At 41.9% G+C, this 22115-nt stretch overlaps 1 protein-coding gene and 1 long non-coding RNA gene across 2 annotated transcripts in view; one reads left to right on the top strand and one right to left on the bottom strand.

The window, feature by feature from the left end:
• Positions 1-17697, bottom strand: part of ZFAND3 (zinc finger AN1-type containing 3) — a 131134-nt gene extending 113437 nt beyond the window's left edge. The window contains exon 1 of the mRNA XM_085219435.1: positions 17489-17697. Within this exon, the coding sequence (XP_085075561.1) occupies positions 17489-17559 (71 nt within the window). The 5' untranslated portion in view covers positions 17560-17697. The remainder of the gene's footprint in view (positions 1-17488) is intronic.
• Positions 17698-17880: 183 nt separating this feature from the next.
• Positions 17881-22115, top strand: part of LOC146544917 (uncharacterized) — a 61835-nt gene continuing 57600 nt past the window's right edge. The window contains exon 1 of the long non-coding RNA XR_014882053.1: positions 17881-18044. This is a non-coding gene — a long non-coding RNA (uncharacterized LOC146544917). The remainder of the gene's footprint in view (positions 18045-22115) is intronic.

Raw genomic sequence — 22115 nt, forward strand, 5'->3', positions numbered from 1 at the left:
CTTCTCTGTACAAGCTATGTTGTGTGAAGGCTTTACATCGTACTGACACTGCATGTAATCATAAAAGCAGAATTTGTGTGGATGGAATAACTCAGTTTTCATTACTTGACCCATCATCCAAGTCACTGATGCTGCTGAAACTGTCCTATACCAAACATCATGCCCTAGAATTTGAGACCTTACAGCTTGTTCTGGACTAAGGGCTTGCTTTTTCCTATAGAGTGCACGCATCCAGATTTCACTGAAACCAAAGCTCTTTTTGGTGCGAGAACAACTGTTTATCATGGCAAAGACTGGTGGCAAAAGGACCAATACTGCAATTTCAAGTGTTGAATGTTAAACATCCGTACCAATGATGGCTATTGCTCTGCCAAGTTCATCTGAATTTAAAAGGAAAGTATGGGAATCTGAGAGTCATGCTGACTCAGGGCACCCAAACTTCAGTTTTATTTTAAATATCACTCCCACCCCCATATTACTGCAGTTAAATTGCTCCCCACAGCCCTGCCAGTGTGCTCAGTAATCCTATCTCATTCCCTACTTAAAGCAATATACCTGATCACTCTATTCAGGGAAAATCCTGTTGCCACCAAAGCTCCCAACACACGGATACAGCATGCATCCTGAGGCACATAAAGAGGAGTTAAGGGCAGGAGAAAGTTAAACACCGCACAACAGAACTGTACAGAAACAAGAGAACACATGGATTACTCCTCTAAGACCCAGGATTTCCCAGTTTTTCCTTACACTTGTAAATCACTGCGCGAGCTCTAAAAATCCTTGTGCAAGAAGTTTGTCCCTTACAGAAAATAGCGACGCCACCTTTGTGAAGCACAACAAATACCTGAAAGAAGTTATTTCCAACTGGAAGCTGTTTGGGAATAGGTCACAAGAAATTTAGATATACCGCTACGGAATCCAAATAGCCTCAAATGCTGCGTCAACCTAATTCTGAGAACATATTTTCCCAAAACAGATTGTGCACAGGATAATAATAATTTAACGTGAAGTGATGCATCTTACCAAGGAGGAAATTTAATTTTGTTTAAATAGAAAATAATTTCTGCCAGTAATTAGACAAAAGAGTTACCAATAAGAAGACAAAACTACTGCACTATGGCATTGTATTCATTATAGATGCACAATGAAAATAGTTACGTTTCTGTCCACAGCCACAGACAAGCATTTCACACTGATATTTAGAATGCTAATAAGTGACCATGTGTTTATGAGCCATTTTCCCATTTGTAAACTACAGACCAAGCTAAGGTTAGTTATTCATCCCGTTTTATGGCATCCTCTCATTTGAATGCTCTGAAATTTTACTACAACACTGAAAGCTAACTACTGATTAAATAAAGAGCAGTTTGTTCTGTTATCCTGCCAGCTGGTGAAAATATTTGAATGTACAACTGTTCAACATTCATTCCAACTCATTTCAAAGTTGATATCAACTGTTGCACTGTTAAATGTGTACATGTTTTATAGAAGAAAAAAACTACGCAACTGCATCTGAAATGCAGTTAAGTGAAGTCAGCACACACAACCCTATCATCTGCTGACTAAGCAATCACCCCACTAAGATACTCAGAGTATTTCTGCTTTGGATTCAGTCCTACAAGCCCCCAAATACTGTTTGATCATATTACGTAACTATGGTTGGCAACACAACGTTTTCAAAAGCTCAATGGGATTTGATACACAAGTCATTTAAATGCTTTGAAATCACTTACTATATTTGGACTTCCAGCGAAGGACACTCGATTACAGGAACTGTGCCTGCCTTGTTACATGAATGATAAAGAGTTCTTTTTTGTTTTTAACCCAATCGTGTAACCTTCAGGCCCTCCTAGTGAACAAATCAGAACTCTACTTTCACAAAGAAATATATTCCATCCAGTGTTACTGGCTGATAATTCAGATGGTTTGAATTAATTCCTAAGCTTTTCAACATTCGAAAGTCTACAAGAATTCTAAACAAACCAGTGAGTGAAATCTGGGAAGCTGGGACTATAAATACTCCCTAGCTTGAAAATGTCTATCAATGCATGATCTGTTTTTTCTAAAACAATAAACCAGCAAGAAGAAAAAAAAGTTTTATGCTGTAAGGTGCAGAACATCATTTTTGCTGTTTTTCTCACAAATTTCTTTCAGCTTCCTGCGCTTCGGTATCACCCTCACTCCTCTTGATGGCATACGAGTGATAAAGCAAGGTCCAAGTCCTTTCTGACTGTTTGCACGCATAATGCTGGAGTTTGCCTGCACCTATCTGCTGCCACAAGGAGTTGTCCTGAATTCCCCAGTGACTGGTTCCAGCGAGCAACACGTGGGTCACGCAGCACACAAGTAACCCTTGCCCAGCGCTCCGACCCAGTCACCACTTAAAACTTCCTCCTGCAAGCAGCAAGTGGCACAACCAGCAGTGAGCATTCAGCACAGTCCATACACACCTTTCAGTCATAAATCTCTAAGTCTGCTATAACAAAGCGCTCGGTTTTCAATCTTCTGCTCATTCTCCCCAACAACATAAGCAGGCTCTTGTGGCTGAACTTATTTGTAACCTCTCCTAGCATCAGCTATTTCCTGGTCTACAGACTATGTCACATTTCTTCTCTTTTACCCAATTACTTCAGGAAGAAATTCCATTTGGGGATTTTAAATAATTCTAACACTGAACATCCTGAATTAACAGGTGACAGCACCACATAATGTCAACATTTCAGGGGCATTTTGCATCTGTAAGATACAAATTAATATTTTCATGCAATTGCTGTTCCAAGTATAAGCTTTAATTTAAAACGCATTTATCTTACACTTCATTCTGTGGCAGCTTTGTAAAGCAGGTTGTACACAGCTAGCACTAACAAATAACAGAATGGGTAAAGCTCAAAGAAATTAGTGGAAGCCTTTAAAAGAAAACCATTAAAACTTTAGCAGTGCAGGAATACAAGAAAGCATTCCACAATAATCTGACAAAACAAAAGCCACTCATCTCTCCTTTCAGCATCTAACTGATGATAAATGCAATTAGGCAACCAAGATGCAAGCTACACAGGGAGATTAGTTAAGTGTTTAGCTTCATAATCAAACATGCTACTAACAGCCATAAATCTCCCTTGGATACAAGTTTGGCAGAACTAATCCACTGGGGGTAATCAGCGACCCACAAGTCTCAACTCCAAAGTTTAGTTATCTACATTTGTAAGCCCCATTTTGGATTTTAAAAATATAAAGCTTCTTTTAATTCCTACAACTAATTCAAGACAAGCATTAGCCTACTCTTCTCTACTACATGAAGTCAATTAGCAGCCTACTTAGGAAAATAAATTATCAGGACCTCACAACAACCTTAAGTAACCCCCAATATGCTACCCACTCCCTCAAGTCCAAACACTGTCATAATACAACTACATTTATGCAGTGAGATTTTTTTTTAAGCACTATGTGGAGAAGTTTGCAGTGTCTATATAATTAGAGATGAAATTTTGTACCTAGCCACTTGACATTTTCCTTATAAATTTAAAACTAAAGTCTTTATGCAAGTACAGCAGATGTAAAAATGGCTGGAGGACAGAGAGAACAAGGTCATACTAAAATAGTTTTTTTCTCTAAAAAAAAAAAAAATCTACTATTTCTCCCCTACTGATGAGCACTTAAGAGAAATGGTGATGAGGAAACTAAATGAATAATCAAAATGTGAATATGCTTCACCCTCCCCTCTTCTCACCTCCTTCAGTTTCTGTGATTTCGTGGAACAGCCAGGGCTGGAAGGGACCTCAGGGATCATGAATCTCCAACCCCCCTGCCACAGGCAGGGCCACCAACCTCCCCATTTAATACCAGACCAGGCTGCCCAGGGCCCCATCCAACCTGGTCCTGAACACCTCCAGGGATGGAGCATCCACAACCTGTCTGGGCGGCCTGTTCCAGCACCTCACCACTCTCATAGTAAAGAACTTCTGTGTTTATCGCAGTCTCCCTCAATTAATTCCCTAGGGTATGCATTCCCAACCACCTCTCTCACGCCGCGCCTTCAGAACCCTGTGTAAGGAACTCTCACCCCGTTGCAGCTGCGCTGGCAGCCCCCTAAGTGAGGCTGTGACTGCGGTGGGCCTGTTGAACACTTTGCCCCACTAACTCAGTGCTGGCTACAGAGCATGAATCGGTGCCACATGCCAGCATGCTAGCCATGAGAAACGAGCCGCTGCGCATGCCAGGCGAAGGATGACAGGGCAGGGAACGGTGCTTTCCAGAAAGGGTGCCAGATGTAAAGTTGGAATGAGACTCCCAACTCAACGCATTGCACCTTGTTCATATTTCACACAGCACACTTCCCGCTTCTCAGGCAATTGCATTTCAATTACCAGCACAGAAAGAATTCAGCGCACACGTTCCGCTCTAAAGTTCAGGGGTTTTAAACACCAAGTGAAAAAACAATCCTTCATCCTGTGACAGGAGAAAGAAACCTTTACGCAGATTGGTATTTTGACTTTTCCATCTTCAGTGATCCAGATTAATGCAAACACAAACTGTAATCTTCGCAGTTGTCATTTCCACAAGGTAGCTTTTACTTTCTAAGCGTTTAAAGCAGACAGCATATATTTATTTACATGAACAAAAATGAGAATAGTGCAGCACTCAGACACCATCATGTAATCCTCATCATTTTCCTGTTTTGAGATTACACGGAGAAAACGTGGGAAAAATCTGCAACTTCCTAGTATTTTCCTTTGCTAATTGGTACGAAAGGAAAAAAAATCACAATCAGCACACTTATTGCATCAATTCAGGCTGTGGGAAATCAAAGCCAGGTTAAATATTTCATTCACATGCATGCAGAGCAAACAGTAAAGGCCCTTTCGTGCAATCAGCTATTCATGCACTTCTGGAGGTAATCTCGGGCAAAGGCACAGTAACCAAGCACTGAGCAGTCATTAACAGCAGGTAATAAAAAAGAGCCCCATAACATTACCTCACCCTGAACACTCATCCAATCTTTGTGTAACTTGGTCAGTACACAAAGAGAAGACACAAGTTTTAACCACCTAACCACTGTGACTCTGCTGTACACTGCAAGCCTACTGAATCACAGAATGGCCAGGGTTGGAAGGGACTTCAAGGATCATGGATCTCCAACCCCCCTGCCACAGGCAGGGCCACCAACCTCCCCATTTAATGCTAGACCAGGCTGCCCAGGGCCCCATCTGACCCGGCCTTGAACACCTCCAGGGACGGGGCACCCACAGCCTCTCTGGGCAGCCTGTTCCAGCACCTCACCACTCTCATAGTAAAGAACGTCCCCTGACATCCAACATAAATCTTCCCTCCCTCAACTTAAAATCATTTCCCCTTATCCTGCTATTATCTACCCTTTCAAAGAAATAACTACTGCTTCATCAACTACGCCAATGTTGAATTCTACATAGAAGGGGAAATTAAAAGGCATTCTAAAAATTTAAGCAAGCAAGCAGAAATATTGACCCATAACTCTTCAGTCATATCAAATCTCTAAGAAAGATAAAATCCAAAAGAAAAAAGAATGCCTTCATGATCACGCTTGACTCAATTAAAGCTTTTAATCATATATCCTTGCACCTTCTTCAGCTGCATTCTTTACTCACAGAGGGCCCCTTCTGTAAAGAGACCACACAATCCTCCCTCTTTCCACTTTCACCAGAGTAGTCTGAGGAACCAGAAATAGCTTTGTTTGGCCTGTATCAACTAGGAAACTAATGAACAGCAGACACATAGACTGTGACCTCCATGGACATGATTTTCTTTCCTCATCTTACTTCCCACTACTTGTACTTAACGCACTGTCCCTTTCAACAGCAGACTGGCAAATGAACAGTTTGGATCTTCTAGCTATCGAAGCACCAATTTTCCTTGAGACAATGTAAGGAGATGTTTTCTCTCCATTACAGGAAGGGAAAAGGCTACCTATGCATCCACAGAAAACATTTACATTTGGCAATTCAACCAGAATCTAAGTGAATTAAACAAATCTGTATTTAATACGTATTACCTAAAGATAGCCACCAGCTAATACATTTTGTGATAAAGATCATACCATATTTAGCATTTGCTACATGACTTTAGCAGAAACAAGAGTTTCTGAACCATACCTACAAGTAAACAACAGAAAACCAACACACAAACATTTATTAGGGTCATCTGTCCAGACAGATGGCAGAAGACAGACATCTTCTGATTCCTGCTAGCCATGAGGAGATAGACATACATACAGAACTGATTCTGGAGACAGAGGTAATACCTAGATAAATACTTAGAAAAAGCAGAGAAGTTTGCCTGTACATTGAAGGAAAGCCTGTGCATCCAAAAGCTGGCCTACTTTTTCTAAGCTAGGTGTTCAGTCGATCCAATAAAAATGCACAATCTGCCTTCAGAGCTGTCCCTCATCATCTGTGCAGGATAAGAAAGCTACGCAGGAGAAGGCAAGGCGCTGTTTATTAATCAGATAACAATAAAACCCGAGAAGAAGATCATCTACACCATTCCCCATCTTCTTCACCATCTGCCCTCACAGCCACCCAGACAGCACAAGCTTTTAGAGCAACCCTGTCTGCATTACCACCTTACAGAAACCTTAGCAGCTCAAAGGTGTATGGAGCATAAATTCACTGTGGTAATTACTGGTTGAGTGGCCTTCATTTTGCCCACAAATAACTAAAACAACTCTCAAAGCTCCACTTATGTTTATGCTATTCATATCAGGAAAAAATACTGTTAGAATAGGTATTCAAAGCTGTGCTCAAACAAAAGGAACTTATTCTAGAGCTGTTTTCATCCTCAAAATTGATAGATGCACCTCAGCAGTATTCTGTGTTTTAGCAGCACTTCTGTGTTCAAGTGTGCAACAAACACTTATAGAAGCCATAAACTCATCACCAACTCGGATAACAGAAATAACGACAGAAATAATGTGGACAAAAGATCAACTAAATCACTATTTGTCTCAAAGGCATCTAGAACTTAGCAATGTGCTGGCAAACTGATTTGAGGACACACACCAAGAAAAAACAACAATTACAGCAGCATCTGCTATGCTGTCTGAAAGGTGCAGACGTACATTTCTTACAGCCTTAGACTAATGCTATTTAGAGTTTCCAATTACAGTAGTTTGAAAAGCAACTGCATTTTGGACGCATGTCAGAAGACGTGAGAATTCTCAGTTCTGATCTGTAATACTAAAGCTCTTGTTACACCAGTAAGTGATGAAATTCCCAGTATTTTACTTGATTTTAAAAGAATGATGCAACACATTTGTTAATTTACTATACAATTCTATATATTGTGCAATGATATACACATTGTGTTTTCACCACTTGAATCTGTCTTTACAAACTGCTTGAGCAGGACAGGAAGCTTTCATTATTCACCAGAAAGATTTCTGGTCTTGTTTGAGTTAGTCACAGGAGAACATTAATAATAAAAGGAAATACTGCGTCGCAGAATAATGGATAATAATGGGCTCCTATCTTCATCAAGAGAGTGCTACAAAACCACCTGAGACTTCCAGATGTGTAATGCAGGCGGTTCTTGCTCTGCTAATTGCATAGCAACCCTTATGATTGAAAGAAACTTCCTCCACCCACCACAAGCACTTCCTTCAACATGAATATCCTTGGAAACGACGTGTCAATGGCTCAACACTGTTTTTACAGCAAGTTCTGATTTAAAACAAACATCTCTCCATGAAGAACAGAGCTTGGGAACCTGCAAACACTCTTTGCTGTCAGGTCTTGCATTCAAGAATCTTAAACAACTGTGGAATTAAATAGAGCAATATGGTTCATTAATGATGGAAAACATCAGGTAAGAAAGCACGGTCCAACTGACATAGTCACATATGCTCATAGAGCTAATAATAAATCTTTTTCCAAACTTGAATGCAAAGAGAACACATACTGTATTTAAAAAAGGGGGGAAAAAAATGTTAAAGGGAACGGTATTCAGCAAAAGGGACACAATATCTATGCACTTGGAGTCACCATACACAAGCAGAAAGTTAAAATAGCAATATGTCCAGAGCCTAAAATAATGCCAACTACCCTGTTACACTAGCAAACCACAGGCAAAAGAAGAGGGTACATAGCAATATTCCACTCTCATTTATAGTATCTAATCTAGAGAAGAAATATACTCTAAAATACGTACACTACAAGTCTCACAAATACTCCACGCACTTGACAACATTAGGAGTTATGAGCAGTCAGTCATTTCCTTAAATCAAATAAGGAGTCAATTTGCTCCATCTTGAGTTAATTATTATTTGCAAGGCAACTTTAATTTCAATTACTTTGCAATGAAGTATTAATCCCAAAGACCCAGTGCCAAGAAGAGATATCTGAAGTGTTCAGATACTATTGTTAATTGCTTTCTTTTGAAAGCTCAGAAATGAATTAACGCCTAGGTTAGTTAGGTAAGTTATGGGTATACGTGGATTATTCCTGAAAGCACTTTATCAATTACAGCACAATTGATGGCTCATTTCGTGACTCTATTTTCAGTTTTTTATCATTTTGAGCATTTTTTAAAAATGAAATCACACTACTTTCCACAATAATGTTGCTATTAAATGTTATATTAGGCTTACACGCTTATAAAATTAAAACTGGAGAGAACTTTAATTATTGAATCACACAATGTTAAAAATATGCTTTATTCCTTCAAAGACACATGCAGTCAAAAGCTGATTCTAAAAATAGAAATTATTCGATTTCTAATTTCTTAATATGTTAGCAATTCAAGAGAACACTAGAAACCTACCTGCATGAATAAGCAAACATTTGACAATACTTAGACAATTTCAGAAGTCACTAATATCTATTAGGTTACTGGGAGATTTAAGAAAAAAATAACACTAGGATATGAAACAACAGGCAAGCATTACTGCCAAGCATTACTGCAAGCATCTGACATCATTACCTGCTCTTGTACATGTTGTCAGCAATACCTGACCTAAGGTTTATCTTTCTCCAGCTAAACATGTATTTTATAGAGCAGTACCAGATATTTGTAAAGAAAAATTTTGTAGTAAATGAGTTACCAACAATCAGACTAGTACTGATAGCATCTTTGACTGAAAACAATCTAACCTACAGCTGGAAGGACAATACAGTTTCCAGTGCTGAAAGATCCTTTCTAAAAAGCAGCATTTTACCTACCTTATACACACAACTTCCTCTGAGACAGCCTCAACAACATACAATTAGAGATCAACATGCTGCTGTTCTAGCAACAGGGCTGATCTCGGACACAGCCAAAGAATGTCCATGCGGACATGGCTTTGGATTCTGCTTTTCAAAGGAGTTAGGAAACTATCATGGGGTTAAAAAAAAAAAAAAACACAACACTAACACTGCTTCTAATCTGGTATTTTGTTCCCTTCTTCTCCCTATCTCTTAAGTGTTTGGAAATTAAATAGAACTTCTACATTCAAACAAACCGAAGTTAAATATATACATTATAGAACTAGGCCCTCAAATTAAACAACTCACCCAGTAGCATGTAATGCACACACTGAAGCTAAGAACTAAAGATGGTAATCATCACACAACCTCCTTTTCTCACTGTTTGTCTGACTGCTTATTCAAATTTTAGAAGAACCAGTTTTTAATCTCCTGCCAAAATTTTTCATGACTTAGTTACTCCCTAAACTGCACCAAATAAACACTGTAAATCTAACAGTAGCCAAAGTATATTTATTAAGACACATAACATTAGAAGTCATTTTAAAAATAAATTTCCCTAAAACACAAATAAAAATTTTACGTCATTAAGAAACTGAAGTTCATCTTCCTCACACTGACCTACGAGGTTGAAGTTCACAGCATCTGTATGACAGGCAGACCGAGCAGCAGGAAGCAATCAGGGCACCTCCGATCCTGGCACAAGACATGCAGCAAAGTGGTCCCTGCTGCACATACTGGCAAGACCTCAGAGAGCAAACCTCTTGATGTAAAAACTCAATAATTTCCTAATGCAACTTCTCTGTACAGGTATTACCTCAATTGCCACAGTGCTACTTCTCAGATGCTATTAGAAGAGAAAGTGAAGTGCAGTTGCCTGAAATGATTTTAATATTCCATGAATTGCAGACTCAATACAGTTTCCTGAGTATTGGTAAAGAAAAAAAAGTTTATACTCCAGTTTAAACCTAAGTTCCTTCACAAATCTCACATCTAAAAAAGTAAATTCACGCTGCAAATATGCCTGATTTTTAATTTTAAATACAAAGAAGGGGCTCACGCTGGTGAGCTCTGCCAACACTGAACAGCCAGGAACCGCTTCAGCTATCAAGTGCCATTTGAGCAAAAGGGGAGGAAGAACACATTGATCTGATTTGCCTGCTAAACTGGACAACCATCTCTGAAACCCAAATAAGTGTTTCACCATAGTCAAGATCAGATACTATCCACAACCAAGACTTAAAGATCCCAAGCGTGCCACTAAAGGTGGTCTATTCAAGGAGACACAGTGACATTTTAAAATTCAAAGAATATAAGCACTGTTTTGCTGTGGAAAGGTATCACGTTGATAACGTCCACCAACTGCCTCTAAAGAAGCCTATGCTTATGGACAAACTCCTGTATTAAAATACTTTAAAAATCCACTAACAATTGGCATAGCACGTCAACAAAAATATGTAGTGACCCACTGGAATAGGTTGTGGATGCCCCATCCCTGGAGGCATTCAAGGCCAGGCTGGATATGGCTCTAGACAGCCTGTTCTAGTGCACATAGCAGGGGGGTTGAAACCGCACGATCATTGTGGTCCTTTTCAACCCAAGCCATTCTATGATTCTATGAATATATCCATCACGGAGTTAATGCTTTGCCTTACTGTGATTTCAACATCCTAAAGGAAGTACTGAGTTATAATGCTTCCATCACCTCCAGACTTCAGTGTTACACATTAGGCTCACAGAGCAACAACATTAATGTTTCTGTGGAAGCCTGATGATGAAATGGTTGAAACGCAATTAAAAACAATAGCAGTAGTTCCTTAAAACTGATACCACTGTTATACCCTTTTAACAGACAAGACATGTATTAGAAACCTGGGAGGACCCAAAGCACTTTTTCAGTATAACACAGCAGTACACAAAATGCACTGCATCTGTGCTGCAGCACAGCAGTTGAATACTTCAGTAGTCTGAGAGCTATTCTGGAGCACTAACTGGAATAATCATTAGCAGTGACCAAACTGCAATACCTCCTCTAATCACAGTTTACGAAAGAAAAGCAGAGGTACTGACAGACAAGAAGACAGAAGGAAACCTGGGCGGTGACCCACACACGTCACTTTTTACTCAACTCCTGCAAGCTTCAAAAAGCAGCACGCAACATCCACTCTGTTCTTAGCTCCCCGGTAGGAGCAGCTATGAAACTGAATTTCATTCTGATCAGTATGGAACTTACAGTCAGATTAAAAGGCGCTGGGTACAGCTGCCTATAATTGGCACTGCATCTGTCTATAATTAGAAAGTATTTCTACAATATTTTATATGAAGATTTTGGATAAATTCACGGGTTTAAGCAAGTGTTTGTTTTCCCAAATTCTGGCTTCCCCGCAGAAGTAAACAGACAGTTTTAATCAAGGAGGCCTATTTTTGGATCTTCTTAAACAAAACACCCTCACACACCAGCTGCTCGAATTTATTCATTCCTTAAAATTATCACACTGCAAGATTAAAGGAAACAAAACCAATTATTTTTTTCATAAGCAGCATGGCTAAATTATGGAACCACTTGTTGCAGGATGTTGTGAGGGTCAAGTGTGCATATGGATTCAATAAATCATTACGCAAATCCATAAAAAAAATAATTAAGAGCTGCTAAGCCATAAATCCACAAAACAGAGGACAACCTTATGTCTGATTGCCAGAAGCAAAAGAGGTATATGGAGATAAGCAGCGCTGCATGCTTGCTCTGTTCCTACATTTACTCCCTTAGCGCTGCTTATCACGCAAATCAAAGCCAGGGCTGAATGCATCCCTGGTATGATCCAGAACAGCCGTTTTTTATTAAATAACAAAACCTCCTTTCTGTCTTGCCTACTTTATTAAGTACCACAAAAGAAAGCATTGTTTTTACATTCCTAGAAAAGAGTTTATTACTGTTAAAATATTAAATCCAATTCATCTGCTTCTACTCCAAGTGCCAATAACCCCTATTCCTAAAGGTCAGCTTCTGCAGCAAACAGAAAGCTTAGCCCTGATCCCAAAAGCAATACCTTCCTTGCAACTGTGCAACCTTCCTTGCTCACCATACAGAAAAGTTCAGAAACAAAACAAGTCTACTTTTTGACTGTAGTTGAGAAGCATTGCGGCTTGTATTATGACTGAGGGAAATCCCAAGAACTTCCCAATTTATTTTTCTTTATTCTGCATATTCTCATCCAAGCAGCAAACACAACAAAGCCCAATTTCTCTCCCCCCTCTTTCCTCAGATGGAAGCTACTCCATGTCTCGCAACTCTCAAAATCTTCCAGAATTTAAATCCAAGGAAAGAATTCCAATGACTCTCCAACTCTCTTGTAGTTCTCCATAGCATTTCCTAGGGAAATCTGGGAGTAAATCAATCTGCTGTTAGGCTTTTTGTTTCTACTAATTAATTAATTTCCTTCCTTCTTTTGCAGTACACCTACCTCACAGCAGCTAATGATGGCTTTTGCTACAAGCTGCTGCACGCTCTTTTACCCACGGATTTAACATAACATTAAATAAGTTTGTGCATAATATATAAATAATAAAATATTCAAGTATTTTAGTCTTGGCCTAAAACTAAAACACAAAATAAGGACCACAACAGGCAAATTGATTTTTGATTTAAACCCACTAGACTTTACTTGGAGAGCTGACCTATAAACTTCTGTGTAATTCCACGACAGTTAGTTTTATTGTATTACAGCAAATTTGAAAGTAACAAAAAGCAATGAAGTTTTTATACTTAAAAATGTTTTGTGTCTTGTACAGCGCCGGAAGAATTACCCTTCTCAAAACATCAGCATCATTACATTATTGATTTAAAATCAAAGTAGAAGTTGTAGGGAGAAAAAATGGGATGGTTGGTCTGGATGATCTTGCAGGTCTTTTCCAGCCTTGGTGTTTCTGTGAAAACCTGACATTTGTTGCCATCAACACAGAAGCCCTGCCCCTGCCTCACACAGCACTATACCAAGGCACCTCATTTCTACCTCATCACATCTCACCATTTGCTCAAGGACCTCAGTGAACACTGAGGTCTCATCCACAAAAACCCATTTGGTAGCAAATACATTGTCTTGCATAAACTGACAATTTCACTGCTTCTTCTAGAACTTGCTCCAAAGCTCCTGGAAGTGAAGCCCTGGCTAAGTAAGCGCATGATCCAAGCAAAGCAAACAACTAATTCTCAGAGGGAAAGGTATTTCGTGTATTTCTACAGTGTTCTCTAGTCTCTTTGGAGATGTTACTTAGGAACATCTAAGTACTGTTTCAACAGCAAAATTAAATTTATGAAGGCATTATTCATTCAGGACAGTATACATGGCCTATGAGAAAATAAAGTGCTTATTACACAGGCAGACACTCACAGTTCATATGGAACAACCAGCTGCAATCACCAAGAAGAAAAAGACTAGCCAAAGAAGAGGCTTGCTAATGGCACAAAGATGTTAGTCATTATTTGTTTACAAGCTAGAAGCGAGCTTTGGTGATATACAGTCACAAACTAATCGCACTTGCATTAAGTGATTCACCATTTGATCAAGTGTGTAATTTTAGTAAACAAAACTGAGGGAAGAGTCAGATTGGCATGGCAGGGACCTGGTGATACATAAGTAACTGGAAAATCCAGACTCAGAAATAAACTCAGGATTAGGCCAGTACTCAGTGCTGGAGGCACCATGTCTCACCACATCTGTGATGTATGCAGTGTCAGAGAAAGGCAGAACAAATGGCATCAACCTGCAAAACCCTGCTGGCATGTTCTCAAACAATACTGCCATCAGTTTTAGCTGACTACAGTACCTTAGAGTTGCCAGAAATAAGATGAGATGAAACTAATCATACTGTGTTTTCAATCAACTTCCTGCTGGCTGCCACCATTTCAAGACTGGAATTCATTTGTTTTTATGTCCATTAACATATTTCCTTTTTTTTTTTTTTTTTTTTTTAGTTCTAAGTCACTGAATGCAATGGCTGCTATCAGTCTGGACTACTTAAAAAAAAAAAAAGCATTCACTAGCACTGCACAAGTTACCCTTTTCTGACTTACCCCTCCACAGTCTACCAGCCTGGAGTATTTTACCTTACCACTCTCACCTACGCATATAACTGTGTAATAGTAAAACCTCAGCCCTTTCATGAGCTGTACACAAATGAAACCTTCATGGAGTGCTCCAAAAGCCAATGGGGAACTGCCAAGATGAAGTTCATTAAAGGATTATGCCTCATCTCTAATAAGCAAAGTGGCTTAACTGGAATACATGCATACTGCAATATTTTCATGTTTTTATTAACTTAGAGCAGAAGATTTTATATATGCCATAAAGTAAAATGGGTTTCTGAAATCCACTCATCTAAGAAAAAAAAATTACATGGTCTGTTAATCAGGAAAGAAGAAAGATTTTTTTTCTAGATCGTAAGAATGACAAGCACAGCACAAACTCTAAACGAAGTAACCTAAAATAACAGCTTGCATACTGCGCCCTTTCCAACCTTTGTACACTAAGACTATTCCAATAAAAACTGAGATAGTTGCAAGTGACTGAAGTTTAAAACACAAAAATAAAAAGAGAGGGGATGGGGTGAGGAATAAAATATTTCCACACGGTAAGTTCTTGAATTTCTCATAAATAAATCATTATCTGTGAAAGAAGTTTTTGTAAAATGTAGAGATCCAGTTTGAACTTGACTAGAGCAGAAACGGCAGGCTGGACATTCTGAAGAGAAAGGGAAGTCTGCAGAAGTTTAAAGATGGCTTCTACGATCTCCCACAAAAGGTAAGAAAACGTTAGTTGTTGACCTTAAGGAGATGTTTCTGAAGTTCTGAACAGTTTCACTCAAGTCCCTTCTTTCAGTTGTTCATTTTTCAGTCTCTCAGATCTTGAAACATCAAGAGTTTAGTAGTTTTCCAGTCACTAGAGATTCCTGCAACTGACAGGGTGTGAATCTCTAATACAAACCTCAGCATTTTAAGAGAAGAATCCCTTCAACTTTAATGCAATAGTACATACAGTCCTCTCTCGTAAACTCTGAATTCCAGCACTATACCAGCATGTGTTTCAGGAGCTACGTTATGACTACGCACCACTGGGTAAATTTCAGCCCACAGATTCACAGCTTACTACAATTTTAATGTTTCTGTTATTGTGGATTACTGCACAAAGTATTCATCTCACTGCAAATGGTGCCTCTAAGCTTAAAAAACAAAACAAAAAAAAGCCAAAACAAACAAACAAAAAACTATAATGAACCCCAAGATTATCTTTTATAGTTGGCCAAGACCTACTGGGTATAATCTAGGCCTTTCTGTTTGACCCAGTGACAAAGAACTTTTCTGAGGCCTACATGGTTCAGGGAACACAACAGCAGGCATTCAAGAACTCCCAATCACTGCACTGATACTTAAAGAAAAATCATTCCCCCATATACCTGTACTTAGAAATTTCATACAAATTACTACATTATGGTTGCCGAACTTTAATGTTGTAAGCCTGAAGATAAAGGGCAAATACAGCCTCTAAGCTGTGAAAGCAAAACAGAAGTCACTAAGAAAACTATATCCTCTGTAAGACACACTGCTGGCATAACCCTAACTGACATCTAGGGCAGAATTCCAGCTTTGCATGCACACCAATCTTTTTCCTAGCACTTTTTGCTTTCTTCAGAAAGCTGCTATAAAACCGTGACTCCATGAGAACTCATGCCAGGGCTGCTTCACTACAAGGACATGTCCATGCACATTTACCTGCAGATCTCTTCAAGCAGTGGCAGGACCCAAGTAAGTCATGACAAGACAACACTTTAGTTTCTTCAGGACAGAGAAGCATAACAAGCCCTCAGACTGTGGAAGCTGACAATGCACTATTTTTATTTTGATGGTTGTTTGTACAAGGAAATGTATGTTCTATGAAAGAAGTGGAGTCTTTAAAGGCAGAGGGTTTTCTGAGAGCCTCCTGTCACCACGAAGCACTTCCTCAAACACGAGGCACCAGCTTTCCTTTTTCATTAGTACAACAAATGCTGAACCAGCCAAAAAGTTCAGCCCAGAGAAAAAGTTCTCTTTCGGTGCTTTGGGATTTTCATGTCAGCGTCACATTACACAGCCAGTGCACTGCCTTACAGATAACAGCAAGTTGTTTGCCACTGTGTTGTGGGAAGCAACACGACTAAATATGGGAGCCTAACAAAACAAAAATCAGCAAATAGTACCAGTATACAGTAAGTTATATTTTGCTTAATCACTCCCAACAGTGCCACTGCACATATTGCAGTTCAGGTTTCCACCATAACTCAAAAATGGGTTTTCGTTTAAAACCCTGCCGCTCAATAAAACACCCCAATGTTCAGGCACATCAATCTCTGTTATTGCATCTCCTCCCGCTCAGCCTCCACTCCCCCAGGGCACCGTAAGCTGTGTGACACCAATATCTCTAGAAGGTCTCAGACAACGCAGAGCCCAGGTGGACCCTCAGAAACCTACTGACTCACACGTTCTTGGAACATCTCATAAACAGAAAGGTTGGGAACTGATTTTTTTTTTTGCTATATACATTGCAGGCGTTCTGTGATCACGTGTGCCTGCCAGCACACCATCTGCCATGATACATCTGATTCTCGAGAAAAGGAAATCCAGTCAGCAGACACAACCCTGGGGATGACAGGAGTTCAGCAGGGGACGGGCCGATTTCTCCCCCGCCCCCCAAACACACACATCTTTTAGCAAACAGGGATAACCCCACTCCCTAATCTCCAGAAGAGGCTCAGCCAAAAGCAAGGACCTCATCCAGCGCGACCCCCCCCTACCCCACAAGGTGACAAAAGCACCATTTTCCCTCCGCGCGCTCCCCGACCCGCACGGAGCCGCCCTCCCGCCCGAGGCACAGCAGGAGGTCCCGCCGCCCCCACCCCGCTCCTGGACGCGCCCCCTGCGCCGCTTCCCCGCGGAGCCGAAGGCCCGGAGCGCGGCGTTCGGCCCCAGCAACCGCCTCGGGAGAACCCCGAGCTCGGGGTGGCGGCCGGGCCTGCCCCGCTGAGCCCGAGGGAGGCCCAGGCCGTGCGGCCCCCCTCACCCCCGCTCCCTGGGGGACAACAACGCAACCCTAGCGCCGCCGCCACCTCCCCCTCGCCCGGCTGCGGGGACGGGGCCACCCGTCTCCCCCAAGGGCAGCGCCAGGCCCAGGCCCGGGCCCTGCCCCCAGCCCCCGCCGCCTCGCCCCCCGCAGCCCGGCCCCCTCCCGCCCGAGGGCCCCGCTTACCCCCAGAAGCCGCAGGGGCAGCGCGGCGGCAGGCTGGGCGCCTTGCTGCGCTCGCTGCCGGCGTCTCCCATGGCGGGGCCGGGGCCGGGGCGCGGGGCGGCGGCGGCTGCGGGCGGGGGCGCGGGCGGGCGGGGGGGGGGGGCGCGGGGCTTCGAGCCGGGATTCCAGGCCGGTCAGCTGGAGCCGGGCGCGACCACCGGGGCGGCGGCGGAGGGGAGGTCGCGGCAGGGGGGACGGCCGCGCCCTACCGACCGGCCCCGCTCTGAGGCGGCGCTGTCTGCGGCGGTCCCTCCCGCCCGCCGGCTCCTGTGGCGACCCCGCTGAGGCGGTGAGGCGCGCCCGCCCTCCCGCGCCTCTCGGCCCGTGACTCAACAATGCGCCCCCCCGCTGCGCCGGCACCTCGTCTCCCCCCGTCCTGAGCGCGATGGTTTCACCGAGCACCGGATCAGCTGGGAACGGCCTGTACCATAGTCCAGCCGCGGGGGGGGACATAGGATTGAGAAGGGCTGGAACTCGGAGAGAAACAAGTTTAGAAGGCGCCTACAGACTCGAAAAGGTAACGAGTAACCCTGTGGAGAGGCGGCAGGATGTACGGGGTCTGGCAGAGCCACCTGCGGCCGCCGCCTTCGTTCGCCTCTACCCGCGCGTTACACGCACGTTGGTATGTCCGCGGGACAGCCGGCGAAGGGTGGTTGTCGGCTGTGGCGGCGCATGCGTGGTAGGCTGCGGACGCGGAAGTGGGTCGGTGGCGGAGGGGTTCCCCTGGGATCTTCCCTGCGCCGCCCCGCCGGACCCCGCTAGTACGGGTCGGCACGGAGGGCTCTGTGGGCTTTGCCGGCTGGTTCCGTGCCGGACCTCCGCTGGGAATGGGCTTAGAGGTCGCTGCGAGCAGCGCCGTTCCTTTCCTGCTTGTTTTATATGCGTTGGTCTTTGCCTTCTTCAGTATGAAATAAAATCGGTTATTTTTCTGAAATACGCTGGGTTTTCTTTTCTTTTTTTGGGGCGTTATGTCTTGTGCTGAGCACCGCTCGCTGCCTGACGAAGCGGCGCTGAGGGCTGTGCCTCACGTTTTGGGCCCTGGAGAAGGGGAGATGTAAGGATTCAGATGCGGTGAGCAGAGAGGCCTGCAGCAGGGCCCTCATGCAGGCCTAAAGGCCGCTGCCTTTTAGACAAGAAAGGAGAAGAGAATTTCCAGCGTCTACCTTGAGAGCTGAGCAATGGGGATTGTGCTTCTGCTGTGGGTTTAGCGAATGGCCCTCAACCAGTTTAATAACTTACTGTACCTTGGCTTTGTCTGTGAAGTGAGAGTATTGAACCCCTGCTAGAAACTGTTTTCTGATCTCTGAGTGAAAAATGGTATGTGGAAAAATGCTAGTGTGGTAATGAGGGTAGACGGAGTTGGAGCGGGTTCTTGAGGTGCTGTTATACATGGAGTGGGTTTTGATGTTCATTTTTAAGAATGAACATTGAAAGCCTATGGTGATGTGGTAATTCACTTCAAAGTTAAACGTTATCCCCAGACTATGCTTTTTTTTTTTTTTAATTACAAGAAGTCTATGTATATTTAACATGGCATTGAAGGCATCTGAATAACTTCAACTCTGTTCAGTACTGATGACCTATGAGGAATAATCTGAAGGAGAGAAAATCTTTAGAATTCAACTGTACTTGAATTCTATGGGCGGAAAGAGCATGGATAAGAGGATGGTAATCCTTAATGAGGAGCTAGTGATCCTGCAGCTTTTCTCTGGGTGTCTTTTGCAGAAAAATCAGAAGGAATCCAGAGGAGAGCAACATACAGTCTGCAGAGAGTGAAAACCTTTGGAAGTATAATGCTTATAGTTCATCAAGTGAACAGTTGCATTTGGGAAGAGGCATAACCATTTATTCATATTTAAAATTGTAAACAGAAGTGAGAGGTGTTTTCCAGCAAGATGTTGAGTTTACTTAAAGATGTAAGAGAGATGTTTCTAAGGAAAGTGACACATAAGTCAAATAAGGAAAATGTTCTCACAGTGAAGTCTGATTTTTTTACCTCTCACTGAGTGCTTCATGCTCATTCTCAGGAGGGCCACACTGCAGGATTAGATGAGGTAACTTCACAAGATTGAGAGGCAAAATCCTACCAGATTTAGAAGTGACAATTAAGCACCATTGTTTTTCAAGTGTTCCCTTTCTTCATATACACTAGAAAGAGTTGTACCTGTGTATAATCAGAACATTTCGGGTTGCTTATTTTGTTTCAAACATGATTGGCCAATTGAGGTACACGTGCACAACCATGAAGTGGAGCAGGTGGAGAATGTCACAAGTGTTGTACATCTTCCTTCTCATCTTGAGTTGATAAAATGATAAAAGTGACTCATGTGGTGCCAATCTGTTAGAGAGACCCTTCAGTTGATTGAAATAATCACCTCTTTTTATTCCTCTGCAGTATGTTGATCTTCTTCCTAGTTAAATTTTTTCATTTGTAAGATCATTCTTGTTAAACTCTCTACTGAGATTCAGAAATAAACTGGGTGTGTGGAAGAGGGCAGTGGAGAGGACATCTGAGCTGCAGTCATACTAGCTATAAAGATGAAAAGTTGTGATGATTCCCTGTAGCCTAGGAGCATAGGCTGTAGTCCGTGAAGAAACTAACCTGCAGCAAGTCAGCATCACAGGTGCGATCCCGGAAAAAGGCAACTGAACCCTGCTCAAGGCTGGCACACATTCTTCTCGCTGAGTGAGAACCAGAGCTGTCAGCCTTTCAAATGCCTGCTCTTCAGTGCTTTGTTCACCTCATTTTCTAGATTTGAAAATCATATCTTGGTTCTTTGTGTGCAGCTGGTATAGCAAAGTGTGATCCAGCTGAATGCATCAAGATTTGCTTATTCATTTACTTTGAATTAGGTGTCAGTGCAAGCAATCAGTAGGCAGAAATGCCCACGCCCTATCCTCAGGCGTGGGCTTCAAGGAATCTGACTCTGGGTTTCTTTGCTGCTCCAAAGGCCTCCAAATTAAGGAAGGCAAGCTGAGTTCATCTTGGCTCTCAATACTGGTTGTGTTGACAAAGCAGAAGAAATAGAATCATCTGTGAATTATCAACTTATGAGTAATGTAGATTAGAATCTTTTCTTTGGCACATCCTTTTAAAACATACAACAAATATTTAAACACTACAGGAGAAGTGTAAATAGTTGTAGAACAGAGTTTGGAGTCAAGACTTTGACATTCTTTTCAGATGTTTTAAATCTCTCCACAACTCAGTTTTGCTTTCTGGAATGGAAATGCTTGTACATCTCATGGACAGCCTGGAAATAGAATCTTTATTGGGTGGCATTTTTTAGAAATGAGAAATTGCTGTTGTTATTATTACTGTAACTAAGAGTGCTCAAGTAATGGCTGGATGGAGGGTCCAAGGTGAAAGTGATAACTCTTAACACAGCCAGTTGCACTTTGCGAAGATATGACTAACCAAGAGGCAATTATTATTAATAATACTTTTATTTATTTCACATTGTGTGCTACTTCCACTTCCTGCCCTTTATGTAATCTAGGGTACTCTGAGAAAAGCACAAATGTGAAAACAACAGTGCTGTTAAACAAAACTTTCTAGGCTAATCCAAAAAATGCCAGACAAAATATTAAAAACTAAACAATAAAAACATTTGGCATCACTTAATAAAGGGAGAGGGGATGCCTAAGACGAAAATGGAATAGTAACCCCACACAGATGTGACAGTGACTAAGACTGAAACCATTCACAGAAAAATAAATCTACAGATGTTCTGTATAAGCTATTTTTTTTATTATTATAAACTGTGAGACTCATGAATGTGTAACGATGATCACATAGTGCTAGGCATTTCCTGGTGATGGACAGCAGACTCAGCAAAGGCCATTCTTAGCCTTTGAGAGCTCCTTTTAGCAAATGATCTCCAAGCATTTTTTTAAAAAGGTAAGCATAGTCACAGCAATTTTACCAGGAGAAAAGCAGCCTTGGAAAGTGAAACAAACTGCCTGGGGTCACACAAGAAGTCACCTGCAGAGCAGGTAATAGCAGTCACATGACTGAGCTCCCATGCTGGGTCTAAGTCCTCTTTCAGAGCTTGTGTCATGGGTAATCCCTTTGCAGCCCCCATGACTTCCTCTGCTCTGGGTACAGGATCACTTAGAAGTGGCATCCCAAACCATCTCCTTGATTTTTAAATTAAAGGGTTAAAAATGCTATAAACATCCTTCCATTTTAAAATGGAGCTGAAGTTAAAAGAATATAATTAAATGGAAACGTAAAAGATTCATGATATATATATATTTCGTTTCCTTTACCTGGCTTCTCTCCAGCATTCTCATAATACCAGACCAAGGGGTCCTTGTCAGCACCAAGGTCTTTTAGGTCCAACGCTAGCAGAGACTAACAAGCATAATAAAGCATATAGATCAACCCAGTCTTCATTAAATGGAAGGTGCCTGCCCCTGGCAATCTATTTGGAGATGAGCTGTCTCTGCTCTTTCCTCAGCTACTCTGAAGATGTCGGAAGGGGGAATCTGCATCTGAACACATTTCCAGGCACCTCGGTGGGTTTATCAGTTCTCTGACTCCTGACCCGCTGCTTTCTGAGCACAGCTGAGGCGAGCAGTAATT

This window comes from Meleagris gallopavo, chromosome 2 (genome assembly GCF_905368555.1).
Source record: "Meleagris gallopavo chromosome 2, MGAL_WU_HG_1.1, whole genome shotgun sequence".
Taxonomy (NCBI): Eukaryota; Metazoa; Chordata; class Aves; order Galliformes; family Phasianidae; genus Meleagris; species Meleagris gallopavo.